This window comes from Ciona robusta, chromosome 13, assembly GCF_009617815.1.
Source record: "Ciona robusta chromosome 13, ASM961781v2".
Classification (NCBI taxonomy): Eukaryota; Metazoa; Chordata; class Ascidiacea; order Phlebobranchia; family Cionidae; genus Ciona; species Ciona robusta.
The window spans coordinates 3,094,805-3,107,870 of NC_143247.1; the positions used below are offsets into that span (position 1 = coordinate 3,094,805).

At 36.4% G+C, this 13,066-nt stretch overlaps 1 protein-coding gene and 1 long non-coding RNA gene across 13 annotated transcripts in view; one reads left to right on the forward strand and one right to left on the reverse strand.

Annotated features, from left to right (window-relative positions):
- Positions 1-13,066, forward strand: part of LOC149725842 (uncharacterized) — a 19,361-nt gene continuing 6,295 nt past the window's right edge. The window contains exons 1-8 of one of the 12 annotated variants that reach the window (XR_016386380.1): positions 56-545; positions 2,383-2,461; positions 2,906-3,001; positions 3,062-4,352; positions 4,740-4,836; positions 5,108-5,208; positions 7,108-7,561; positions 7,641-8,175. This is a non-coding gene — a long non-coding RNA (uncharacterized LOC149725842). Of the gene's footprint in view, positions 546-2,004; positions 2,145-2,382; positions 2,486-2,905; positions 3,002-3,061; positions 4,353-4,739; positions 4,837-5,107; positions 5,209-6,495; positions 6,583-7,107; positions 10,983-13,066 lie in introns of those variants that run through there. The other 11 variants (XR_016386385.1, XR_016386376.1, XR_016386382.1 and 8 more) reach the window with 11 other exon arrangements.
- Positions 1,355-13,066, reverse strand: part of LOC149725843 (aminopeptidase N-like) — a 13,331-nt gene continuing 1,619 nt past the window's right edge. The window contains exons 4-21 of the mRNA XM_089891361.1: positions 12,542-12,695; positions 10,920-11,045; positions 10,593-10,719; positions 9,743-9,897; positions 9,265-9,378; positions 8,704-8,907; positions 8,136-8,201; positions 7,005-7,189; positions 6,487-6,569; positions 6,098-6,228; positions 5,521-5,576; positions 5,240-5,387; positions 4,751-4,824; positions 3,876-3,983; positions 3,320-3,487; positions 2,837-2,980; positions 2,374-2,455; positions 1,355-2,098 (exon numbers count right to left, since the gene is read on the reverse strand). Coding sequence (XP_089747487.1) covers positions 1,949-2,098; positions 2,374-2,455; positions 2,837-2,980; positions 3,320-3,487; positions 3,876-3,983; positions 4,751-4,824; positions 5,240-5,387; positions 5,521-5,576; positions 6,098-6,228; positions 6,487-6,569; positions 7,005-7,189; positions 8,136-8,201; positions 8,704-8,907; positions 9,265-9,378; positions 9,743-9,897; positions 10,593-10,719; positions 10,920-11,045; positions 12,542-12,695 — 2,275 coding nt within the window. The 3' untranslated portion in view covers positions 1,355-1,948. The remainder of the gene's footprint in view (positions 2,099-2,373; positions 2,456-2,836; positions 2,981-3,319; positions 3,488-3,875; positions 3,984-4,750; positions 4,825-5,239; positions 5,388-5,520; positions 5,577-6,097; positions 6,229-6,486; positions 6,570-7,004; positions 7,190-8,135; positions 8,202-8,703; positions 8,908-9,264; positions 9,379-9,742; positions 9,898-10,592; positions 10,720-10,919; positions 11,046-12,541; positions 12,696-13,066) is intronic.

The window sequence follows — 13,066 nt, forward strand, 5'->3', positions numbered from 1 at the left end:
CGGGGTTAGGGGTTAGAATTTGTTTATTGTGTGCTTTCACTAAATTTTCGTGTGTTCAAGGCTTTTATTGTTTGCTTGCAATAATTGCCTTCGCATTTACTATAAAGTCGAATTAAACTAATATTAGGGGGTTTTAGGGGTTAGTGGTTATTGGTTAGGGGTGGTAAATGGTTAGGGGTCAGGGGTTTTGGGGGGTTAAAGGTTAGGGTTTGTTTATCGTGTGCCTTCACCAAATTCTCGTGTGTTCAAGGCTATTACTCGTTTAAGTTGCCGAATGTCTTCATATTTACAATAAAGTTCCATTGAGCTAGTACTAGGGGGTTATTAGGGGTTAAGATTTGTGGGGGGTTAGGAGTTGTAAATGGTTACGGGTTTTTGGGGTTACAGGTTAGGATTTGTTACGAGTTGTTTATCAAGTGTGAGCAATTTATGAGGTGCATTTAAAATGAAGTGCTAATGTGCCAGAATGTTGAACTGTGCCTAATTTCAACTACTTTCATTTTAATATACTGCTCTGAATTAAGGTTACACAATTCAAACTTGGGGTGAGTTTCATTTTCTGTGCCGTTAACGAAAATATGAATAAATCAATGTTATTAAAAAAGAAAATAGGACAATTTAGGGCGACACTGTACATTACAGTATCTATGTAGTATGTATATATGTGAATGTTCATCCTTAAAGTGGAAAACCAAGGGTTTAATGCACGGGTGTTGCACATAATACATGGTGGCTTCATACACCTCATGCTCACTGCCGAGTTATAACATGGGTGTCTTCTTATACACCAGACACACATGGTGTATTTATACACCTCATGCTTACTGCCGAGTTATAACATGGGTGTCTTCTTATACACCAGACACACATGGTGTATTCATACACCTCATGCTCACTGTCGAGTTATAACATTGGTGTCTTCTTATACAGCAGACACACATGTTGTATTCATACACCTCATGCTCACTGTTAAGTTATAACATTGGTGTCTTCTTATACATCAGACACACATGGCATATTCATACACCTCATGCTCACTGATAAAGTTGCCAATAATAATAAAATACCTCTGTAGTTTGCCTATACAGCTTCATCATTGTTATAAATATGTTCCGTTTCATACACTTCATGTCTTCTTACCAGCTAACACGTATGTAACTTCGTAAGTGATCGTTTTAATATAGCTGACAATTTGAACAACCCATTAGTGATCACTGGGTTGGACCAATTGCTGTTAAATATCTTGCATAAGCACATACGCCCACAATGGTAGCAGCATCAAGCCTTGAACCCATAACCTCTGGACTAAAGGCTGGCTAACCTACACAGTCCAATTGTACAAATAAAAAACCAGTTTTGGTGTTGAATTTATTTCATGATAAGCACAAACGGATATTGAAGAAATTAAAATGAATTAAAAAGTTGAACTTTATAAACAATAGGAACGTCATGTAAGGTTATTTCTTTCATTAACTTTCAGATCCTAGTTATAAGTTTATAAAAACAAACATATGTACATTAACTTGTGCAGAATATTTACAGATTTAAATATATTTCAGTCATTATAAAGATAATTGTTTTTATTTAAATTCATTGTTAGGATTTTTTTAATAACTACTCTTCTGGGATAAAAAATGTCATAGATTTAGGTTTATTAAACAATCATTTCATCTACCATATAGCTAGACTTGTAGAGTATAATGGTCATGACTTTTAACGAATAAGTTTTGTACTTCTGATTTATCATAAGCGTGTCATAACGACTGTCATTTTATCAATAATTATAAATTTATTCTAATTTTTGTAGTTTTTTATTTTTATAGCAGAAAATTGGTTCTAGAAATAAACATTACACGTAGACTGTTGTTAATTTTTAAACATGATCAGGATATTTGGATATTATGTGCTAAAGGTGTCTCATCATCTCCCCCACCCAACTATATATTAATTAAGGTGTATTATCAGACAGCCATGCAAATATAGTATCTTCATAATCAGCTCTCCATTGTATATTTGTTCGTGTTTTCTCAAGTGATTGGTCTACAGTGTCAACTCCTGATCCAAGTTTGTCCGAATTTGTTGCTTTGAAAGATTCGAGCTGTAATGAAACTTAATAGTTAGTATAAGCACAGCAGTGGATAAAGGTATTTGTAATAGTCACTATGTGTTTATTTTATGATCATATAATATATGTACATGTTATAACTTGACAGTGAGTATGAGGTGTATGAATATACTACGTGTGTCTGGTGTATAAGAAGACAACCATATTATAACTCGACAGTGAGCATCATGTGTATGAAGCCACCATGTATTATGTGCAACACCCGTGCATTAAACCCCTTATATATACATAAGTTATAACACAAATACCTCCTGCAGTTCAAACTCAGTGGAGAAATGTGAAGTACATGAACTAATGATACCACTGAATGAAAAGAAACCAGTGCCATACCTATAAGTACAAATACATGGGTTAAATGATGTATATAATAATAATATAATATTAACTTTAACTCTATTTGTTTCTTCGATTCTGTAGCAAAGATTTAGAAATATTTTAAACGAAAAGACAGGATATAGGCACAAAACAACAGTTGGTATAGCACACTTATTTTGAAAATATATTTACATTTAATTGAAAGAAAATAAGCGTGGTCGCTACACCTAGCGGACAGACAGTTTTTTTATTTTTTTATTTTATAAGGATTTAAAATACCCCTTTTAAAATGTAACAATATTTAAAAATGGATTAAATAAGCTTCCATTAAAAATTACAGTAACAAATCAGTTCAAGTGCCATGGGTGGTATTTGAACCCATTATCTTATACTTACACATTATAAATATAATCCCATCGTTGTCTTATGTAATCCCATGTGATATCCCTTGCATATTCATTATAGCAAAGATCCTGGAGGACACTGGAAGCATCTTGTTTCCGCACGAAACCATTTTCATCAAGTATGTAGTCAAGAAACCTGGGTGTGATGTCATAGCCGGTATTCATGATGTAATAATACAAGATACATATGCAATAATTTGTATTGTAAATTATATAGATTTTGCAAGGAGTATAACAGCTTGCAAAATCTATATAATTTACAATTGCAAGGAGTATAATAGCTTCAGCAACTCGACTGTGGGCAGTGGAGTGGCAACCATGGATAAGTCACTCAAGTTCCCACCCACAAGGATATAAATGACCAAACCAACCAAAAGTCATGTCTGCTTATCCACACACTGCAATAGCTTCAGTAACTCAACTACAAACAATAGCCACCATGTATGTAAACCAATATAATGTTATAAACAGATACCTTTTTATGACCCATGGTGTCCTTGTACACGAAAGCGCATACTCAAGTTTCGCTTTCTCCTGTGAGTTACTCTCCACTTTATATTGCTCCCACACAAAATCCCAATCTCCCGTTTCACCATACGCGATGGCATTGCAATATACTGTGGTTCGCAGGTTGGGTGTGATGCTGTATAAATAAATAGTAATTGTATGATTGTTAGTTATTTGTTATTAATAGGGCAAGTACAGTCGTTATAACAAAGGTGTTCTATTTTATACACCTCGTGCCAGCTCTAGAGTTATCGCATATGTAACTCATTTATCCTCGTATGACGGGGCAACGACAGTCGTTATAGCACCGGTGTTCTGTTTCATACACCTCGTGCCCGCTTTTAGTTACCATGTATGTAACTTTGTGTTTTTTGTGCTTTAGAGATTTTTTAATTTTTTGTAATGCAAGTCTGACAATTTAGACAACCCATTAATCACCACTGGGTGGAGCAATTACCTTTAAGCGCAAGACAATGTCACAATTAGTATTATAATGTCATAGTCTGATTTATTACATAACAAACCTGTTAGTAGATGTTGTTTTCCATTCAGAGAATTGATTGGTTGCATTACCAATGCAACTTGGGTTGCCGTACCGACAAGATGCACCAATCGCGTTTATTCGTTGGTATCTGTAAATATATTGTTTCTATGTAAATATACTGTTTCTGACTTCTGTAACGAATTTAAACCCCCCCTTTTTTGATCACTGCGTTTTAAGTTAACCCCGTATTTCTATGTTATCGTTATTCTGTTGGAAACACCGGCGCTTCTTATTATTACTTTTCCGTGCGATGCCGAAGCCAGTTTACTGTTATATACCGTGCTCTCTGGATCTACAGAGTCACTGTTAGTTTCATCAGTATACTGTGTTTGTATTATGTTTGATTTTACGTCTCTCACTCTGTTTTAGGTTACAGCGTCTTTTATGTTAAATAAAGCCAAAGTTATGCTTTTTGACTAAGTATAAGTTGTGCTCTGTTACGACAGTTTTATTTATAGTAAGTATAACGTTTTTATGTAAATATGTTGTTTCTATGTAAAATATATTGTTTCTATGTGTATATTATTGGAACATTTAAAGAATTATAAAAGTATCCTCACAAATCCCATAGATCAGTGTTAATTGTTTAAAACACGATTAGGATATTTGGATATTATGTGCTCAAGGTGTCTCGTCTTCCCCCACCCTACAATATGAACTATAGCACTGTGGGGTAAGATAAATACCATTAGCCCATATTACCCCATATTTTCTATATTTCATAATATATTTGGATATTATGTGCTAAAGGTGTCTCGTTTTCCACCACCCTACTAAATATATCAACACATGCTTATTCCATATAGCATTTACTATTATATCTATATATTCACATAATGTTTAGATGGGACTTACTGTTGCAAATGTGAGCCAGTATCTATCCATGTAAGGCTGTTATAAAGTGGAGCGACCAACTTCGATATGTAATTCTAAACACAGAGGTACAGAGTTCAAATCCCAGTGTAGTTTATACATAGTGCAACATATTAGTGTGGGAATGAATGTAACTTATATATTTATTATATTGGGGCAATGGCAGTCCTTATAACACAGGTGTTCATACACCTTACGAGTTACAATGTATGTAACTTATTTATCTCTGCGGCGGGGCAACGACATTTGTTATAACATGTGTGTTCTGTTTCATACACCTCATGTCTGCTTACCAGTTACTACGTATGTAACTTTGAGGGTAATTGTTTCTTTTTTTAGGAAAACTTATAAGAAACAACTGAGTTGGAACTGCCTTTAAGTGTCTTGCCCAAGGATGTCTTGCTCAAGGACGGGTACACCCACATAAAAAATTACATAAAGTAAGAAAACACACAACTAAGTTAAACTTACAGAAAACACCCCATAAACCTTAGACCTTCCTAGCATCTGATCTAAGTATGCCAATGAATCCAAACAACTTTCCCAAGGTACATAATGGAAGTCTTGGACAAGATACTCTGTGGTGCTAAGCGTGATGTTATAGTGAAGTTTCCCAGCCCTGTAGGAATATATGGGATGACTTTAACAACACAGTTAGGGGAACATTATTGTATTATTGACACACACTGTAATAGCTACAGCAACTCAACTGTAGGCTGTAGGTCACTCGTAGTAGTAAAATATAGAATTACCTTGCCAAACTAAAAGCATCATAGATCAGTTGGCCTCTTGTTTTCACTTCAATTTTCTAAAATATAAGTTAAGTTGTATTTGACCGACACTTCAGTATTTTTGACAGCTAGTTTTACTAAGTGTCAACAAAACAATAACCTTAAATTGGTTGCACCACTTTTCACGGGTGTTTATTTAAGTTAAGTTGTATTTGACCAACACTTCAGTATTTTTGACAGCGTATTTTTGACAGCTAGTTTTACAAAGTGTCAACAAAACAATAGCCTTAAATTGGTTGCACCATTTTTCACATGTGTTTATATAAGTTAAGTTGTATTTGACCAACACTTCAGTATTTTTGACAGCGTATTTTCGACATGTATTTTTACAAAGTGTCAACAAAACAATAACCTTGAATTGGTTGCACCATTTTTCACATGTGTTTATATAAGTTAAGTTGTATTTGACCGACACTTCAGTATTTTTGACAGCTAGTTTTACAAAGTGTCAACAAAACAATAACCTTAAATTGGTTGCACCACTTTTCACGGGTGTGTTTATAAAAGTTAAGTTGTATTTAACATTAAAAACACAAACCGTATAATTAGTATTTAGCTGACTGATGATTTTCCTCCAGTTTGCATCATCATAATTAACTAAATAATATCCATAACCACCATAGTTTCCAATCACAAAATCAGTTGCTCCCAAACCATCAATTGTGTGTGCTGGGAACATAAATGGAATGTCACAACTAATCGAATAAAATTGTTGGGCGGAAAACCAAAGTAAAATACTAGAGGCAGTTTTTTCATTAAAACATTATTCATAAAATGGTGATACAATAAATAAAACTATTGTAATTCTATTAAATACACCAGAAAATTTTAGACCTTACAGTTTGTAAATTTTTGGAAAAAAAACAAGTGAAATTAAAATACCAGAGGTTTTATTAATTTAAAATAAAACAAACCAATATATTTTACCTTTATCAGGATAAACCCATTCCATTGTAATATAAGTTGTATCTGATTGGTTGACATACCATAACGGGATCGTCCATTTGTAACTATAATTTAACAGTAAGTATTATTTTCAATTTCGAGACCTGAATTTTAAATTCATAGGGGAACTTCAATGTTAGCAGACTTTTTCACGATACCTATGTAAATATTAAAAGTAAAAGAAACACAATACCTATGTAAATATTAAAGGTAAAAGAAAAAAAAACTCTATTACGGAGTGTCTATAAACTGCCTCAGTGAGGTATAGATGGTAGCACTCAGGGTGTTGGGGTAATAGACCTACATCCCAGGTCTCAGGTGTGCCCCACTAAAGACCTCACCCTTATAGAATATAATAAACTGTCTCAGTCTAGCTAGATGGTGGAACCCTAAGACCTGGGATGTAGGTCTAGCTAGATGGTAGCACCCTGGGTGTTGGGGTAAATAGACCTACATCCCAGGCCTTATGTCATTAAATAAAACACACAAGTAAAACTTACCCAAAGTTACTTGGTGGTTGAGTTTTATCTGCCTTTGGATCCAGTAAGAACCTTTCTTGCGTAACAGTAACACTTGTGCCAACCTTTGTCATTTTAACAACAGGGTATCCCATCTGTAAGGTCCATGATTGCATAGCTGTCGCAAAGCTAGGGTCAGGGTTGGTACCTCCTGTGCTGGTTATGGCCTGGAATTAAGGTAAATATTACTTAAGTGACTTATCCATGGTTGATAATGCTATGACTTAGTGGTTCCCATGTTCGATACTGATACCATTATGATTGTATGTGTCCTTGGGCAAGACACTTAATGTACATTGCTCAAACCCAGTGGTCACTAATGGGTTGTAGCACTCTGGGAGTTTGGGTAATGGGCCAACTTCGGCCTAAACCCTCACCCATATAGAATATAATGTACATATACAATATTGGAGTAATGGGACAACTCTGGTCTAAATCCCAGGTCCCACGGCATACATCACTGTAGGACCTCACCCATATAGAATAGAATGTGCATATACAATGTTGGAGTAATGGGACAACTCTGGTCTAAATCCCAGGTCCCATGCCGTGCCTTACTGTAAGACCTCACCCATATAGAATAGAATGTGCATATACAACCCGGGGTCTAAGTCCCAGGTTCCACGGCATGCCTCACTGTAGGACCTCACCTATTACAGTGAGTGGATAACATGCTTACCTATACAAGCCACAAAACAACACACTATACATATGTAGCTTCCAAACAAAGATTACTTGAGTTACCCTTCCCATGCCCACAGTACATTACAACACACCATACTCTATATTAACTAAACCTATACATAACAATATAAACTATAGACCAACTAGGGAACTTAAGTGACCTATCTATGGTCCCACACCCCAGTACACCACATTGCACACTGTATAGTAGGATGGGGAAAGATGGGACAACTTTAGCACATCATATTTAAATATCCTAATCAAGCTTTAAACAAATAACAACGGCCTATGGGACTTGTGTGGGGAAACGGTTTTATAATTCGTTGACTGTTCCGTGTTTACCACTAAATTGGACGAGAAAATAGTATGAAAAGGTGTCCCATCTTCGCCCACCCTACTATATATTAACTAAACAAATACACCACTTACAGCAGACCAGAATGCGAACAGCTGGTTATGATCAACAGGTCCATAAGCATATTCTTTCAAGTAATTCTAAAAATAAATGAAAGTCATGAACTAACAGATAATATGAAACTATAAACCATAAACACCTGTGTTATAACTTAAAGTTATAATGACTGTCGTTGCCTCGCCATGCGAGGATGAATAAGTTACATATGTGGTAACTTGTAAGCAGGCACGGGGTGTATGAAACAGAACCCCCGTGTTACAACTTAAAATATAACGACTGTCGTTGCCCTGCCTAGCAAAGATGAATAAGTTAAAATTAGTTCTTTGAAAAAAAAGAATAAGCATTAATTCCATTCTGTTGTGAAACAAAAATAAATTCGCTAAACCACCCAGTCCTAGGTATATTGACCGTTCAATGCATACAAATAAAAAATGTTGATTCCATTCCATTCAATAAGCGTGAAATAATATAAAAGTTTTGCATATAAGCTGATGCATAACTGGTGGCTTAGAATCAGTTATGAATTCATATTTATAAGTAGGAATTAACATTAAATTCAATACAATAAAACTCCCATCTTACCTCCAAGCCAAGTTTGAAAGCATTATCGCCAGCAAACTGGTTGATCATTCTTATAATACAGGCTCCCTTAGAATAAGAGATAGTGTCAAACAATGCGTTAATATCGGAGGGCGTCTTCACATTCTCCGCAACTATTGGACGAGAGCTGACTAATCCGTCGTAGTTTAACGCGCGCTGAAGGTCAGATACAGTGAACTGGTCCATCTGGGCGAGATAAATGTATGGGTGATTTTTACATTGATTATTACTGCGGGTAAAAAAAAATCACATCAGTTTTAATGGGTAAGTATGACATGGGCCAATTGTAATCTGGGTGAAACAGAGATAAATTTGGGCTGAATATTACGTTCCTAGGGTTAGTTAGCTTCAGTTTATAACTTGTGTTAACATTATTACAATTTGTACAAAACCTTTGGCTTGGTTTAGCTGCTTTCTAAAACAAAACAACCATGATACTACACATGCCTATATTTTAAACACATTCATCATTTCCGTTTTGTAACGAGTTCAACCCATATATTATAGTATACAATACAACTAAATTTCAAACATAGAACCCACCATTTCCCATGTAGGCTCTACTTGGTTTGTTCCTAGATATTCCACATAACTCGCAAACCCCTCGTTCAACCAAAGTTCGTCCCACCATAGAGGGCTTATTAAGTTTCCGAACCACTAGGAGGGAGCAGAGAGTTAATTAGTCGGCAGTGAGCATGAGGTGTATAACTCTACAGTGAACATGAGATGTATAACTCGACAATGAGCATAGGGTGTATAACTCTACTGTAAGCATGAGGTGTACAACTTAACAGTGAGCATGAGGTGTACAACTTAACAGTGAGCATGAGGTGTATAATTTGGTAGCGGGCATGAGATGTTTTAGCTTGACAGCGAGCATGGGGTCTTATAACTGGACAGTGGTGTATAACTTGGCAGCAAGCATGAGGTGTTTTAACTTGACAGCAAGTATGAGGTGTTTTATAACTGGACAGCGAGCATGAGGTGTTTTAGCTTGACAGCGAGCATGGGGTATACAAACCTGGTGAGCGAGTTCATGGGCTACGACAGCAGCAACTCTCTGTTGATTTGAAGCGGAGTTGACTTGTGGGTTGTATAATAGAGCTGTTTCTCTATATATAACTAACCCCCAGTTTTCCATAGCGCCGGCAGCAAAGTCAGGAACAGCTATCTGGTCTGTTGAAATAAAGGGTATAGGGTACCTGGTTCAGGTCTTACTGTGGTAGCTTGAGTATAAATTTGTTATAAATAGGATTATACTTTGGTAAAGGTATGTCTGCTTATCCACACACTGCAATAGCTTCAGCAACTCGAATGTGGGCATGGGAGTGGCAACCATGGATAAGTCACTCAAGTTCCCACCCACAAGGATATAAATGACCAAACCAACCAAAAGTCATGTCTGCTTATCCACACACTATAATAGCTTCAGCAACTTGACTGTGGGCATAGGAGTGGCAACCATGGATAATTCACTCAAGTTCCCACCCACAAGGATATAAATGACCAAACCAACCAAAAGTCATGTCTGCTTATCCACACACTGCAATAGCTTCAGCAGCTCGGCTGTGAGCATTGGAGTGGCAACCATGGATAAGTCACTTAAGTTCCCACCCACAAGGATATAAATGACCAAACCAACCAAAAGTCATGTCTGCTTATCCACACACTGCAATAGCTTCAGCAGCTCGGCTGTGAGCATTGGAGTGGCAACCATGGATAAGTCACTTAAGTTCCCACCCACAAGGATATAAATGACCAAACCAACCAAATGTCATGTCTGCTTATCCACACACTACAATAGCTTCAGCAGCTCGGCTGTGGGCATGGGAGTGGCCACCAAGTCACTCAAGTTTTTTACAAAATATTACCTGATTTTGCAAGTGGATAAGCAACATTGAAATACTCTTCAAAATATTTGAGAATTTCTGGCGTAATTTTCGCAGAATAATTTGCGTTGCCTTCCAATATTTGTGCAGGGCGAGCATAGATCTTCGCCTGAATAATATAAGTTATATACAGGGTGTTAATTCCACCCCATGATTAAAGGACAGGGTGTTGGGTGTAAATTCCACCGCATGTTTAAAGTACAGGGTGTTGGGTGTAAATTCCACCCCATGTTTAAAGTACAGGGTATAGAAAAACCCAACATACCTATATATTAAAAAAAGGCAATAACAAGCAATATAAACTGTCACCTGCACTCCATAATTAACTGGATCTTCCACTGAATCAAAGTCACACACAACAAACGCAAGAAGGTACGTGCTCATTTTAACCGTGGTATTAAATTGAGTTGTGGAGTAGCCGGGCCACATGTTTGTCTAAAAAATACATCAACATGTAAACGTATTATGTAGTCGTTGGTGCAGCCAAAACACAACTTTAGAATAAACTATTTTTAAAGTTTTCACAAAATCTGGGGTGACATTGTTAAAATACAGTTACACTCATGGTTGTCAAACATGGGGAACCTCATTGATTAATGTGGTGAATGCAATATACTCTGCTTGTTTGTGCAGAAAGTAAAACGCTGTATTAACAACAGGGTAAAAGGCAGAGCCTGTATTAAAGTGTGTAACATACTAATAAACAGATATAAACATTTCAGAAACTTTAAAAGTGGGTCAAATATTTGCAGCTGTTTTATTCCAGTAAATTATCAGCAGTTAAAACATATTAAGTCTATAGGCTACGCCAAGGAATTTTCAGATTAGGACGTTGTACTATCTTAAAACTTTAAGAGATTTTTACAACCTAGTAAACAAGAATGAATAAGCATTTTGTCGGTAAAAAAAACTATTGTTTGCGAATAAAACCCATTGTTTGCAAATAAAAAGCACTATGGGGTCAATAACCAGGTAATGAGAGCTCTTTGTGTAAATCAAACACCACAGAGAGGTTTTAACATTTCTGTGACAATAGTCATGCAAGGTATGCATTTCTTTGTCAACAAAGGCGTGGCAAGTTACACACTGGTTGACATGTAATGTTTACGGCTTCTTTTGAAGAAATTTCATAGGACAAATATAAAACTAAAGTTTCCGGAAAAATATTTACTTTTAACTGTTTGTTGGGTATAATTGAATTGCTGCAACAAGAATCATTCTAATAATGGTTGCATTTATTTGTAAAACCTGATTCACTCTGCCTAACAGTATAATCAAGTTTCCATCCACAAGGATAAAAATGACCAAACCAACCAAAAGTCATGTCTGCTTATCCACACACTGCAATAGCTTCAGCAACTCGACTGTGGGCATGGGAGTGGCAACCATGGATTAAGTCACTTAAGTCCCCACCGACAGCAAACCAAACTAAAACTTACCAAATCTTGCACAACTGGTGTATTTGAAAGGGCAAAATATGGACTTCTCCATGAAAGGAAAATATCAAATGTAGCTTTCGAAGCAGGCTCATCAAAACATGGAAAAGCTTTGCGTGCGTCAGTCGGCGCAAACTGTGTAGTTGCTATGATGCTATATAATGATATTATAATGTTTGTGGACTTGTTTTTAATGAGCCAGCAGTAAAAGGAACATTTGATATTCACATTTCATGGATGCCCCTGTAAAATAACTTTTAGTTGTATAGTTTCGAGTGATTTAACATAACTTTTGGGTCGAAAAAATGAGATGGTCAGATGACTTTTGTTTGGTTTGGTCATTTATATCCTTATGGGTGGGAACTTGAGTGACTTATCCATGGTTGCCACTCCCATGCCCACATTCGAGTTGCTAAAGCTATTGCAGTGTGCGGATAAGCAGACATTTTTAAGTGTATAATCCCATTTATAACAAACCTATACCCCAAAACTTACCAAATCTTGTGCAACTGGTGGAGTATTTGAAAGGGCAAAATACGGGCTTTTCCATGAAAGGTAAATATCAAATGTAGCTTTCAAAGCAGGCTCATCAAAACATGGAAAAGCTTTGCGTGCGTCAGTTGGCTGCATTTGTGTTGTTGCTATAACACTATAGAAATATTATAGAACAGGGGTGTTTAAAACTGATATGGAGACATTTTGCTTTGAATGTAACTTGAAAATTCTCTCATAGGGCAACGATAGTCGTTATAACACTGGTGTTCTGTTTCGTACACATCGTGCCCGCTTACGAGTTACCACGTATGTAACTTATTTATCCTCGCATGGCAACGACAGTCGGTATAACACGGGTGTTCTGTTACGTACACCTCATGCGCGCTTACAAGTTACCACGTATGTAACTTATTTATCCTCGCATGGCAGCGACAGTCGTTATAACAAAGGTGTTTTGTTTTAACACCTAGTGCCCGCTTACAACTTACCAAGTATGTAAACTTTATACGCGAATATTTCGAGGGA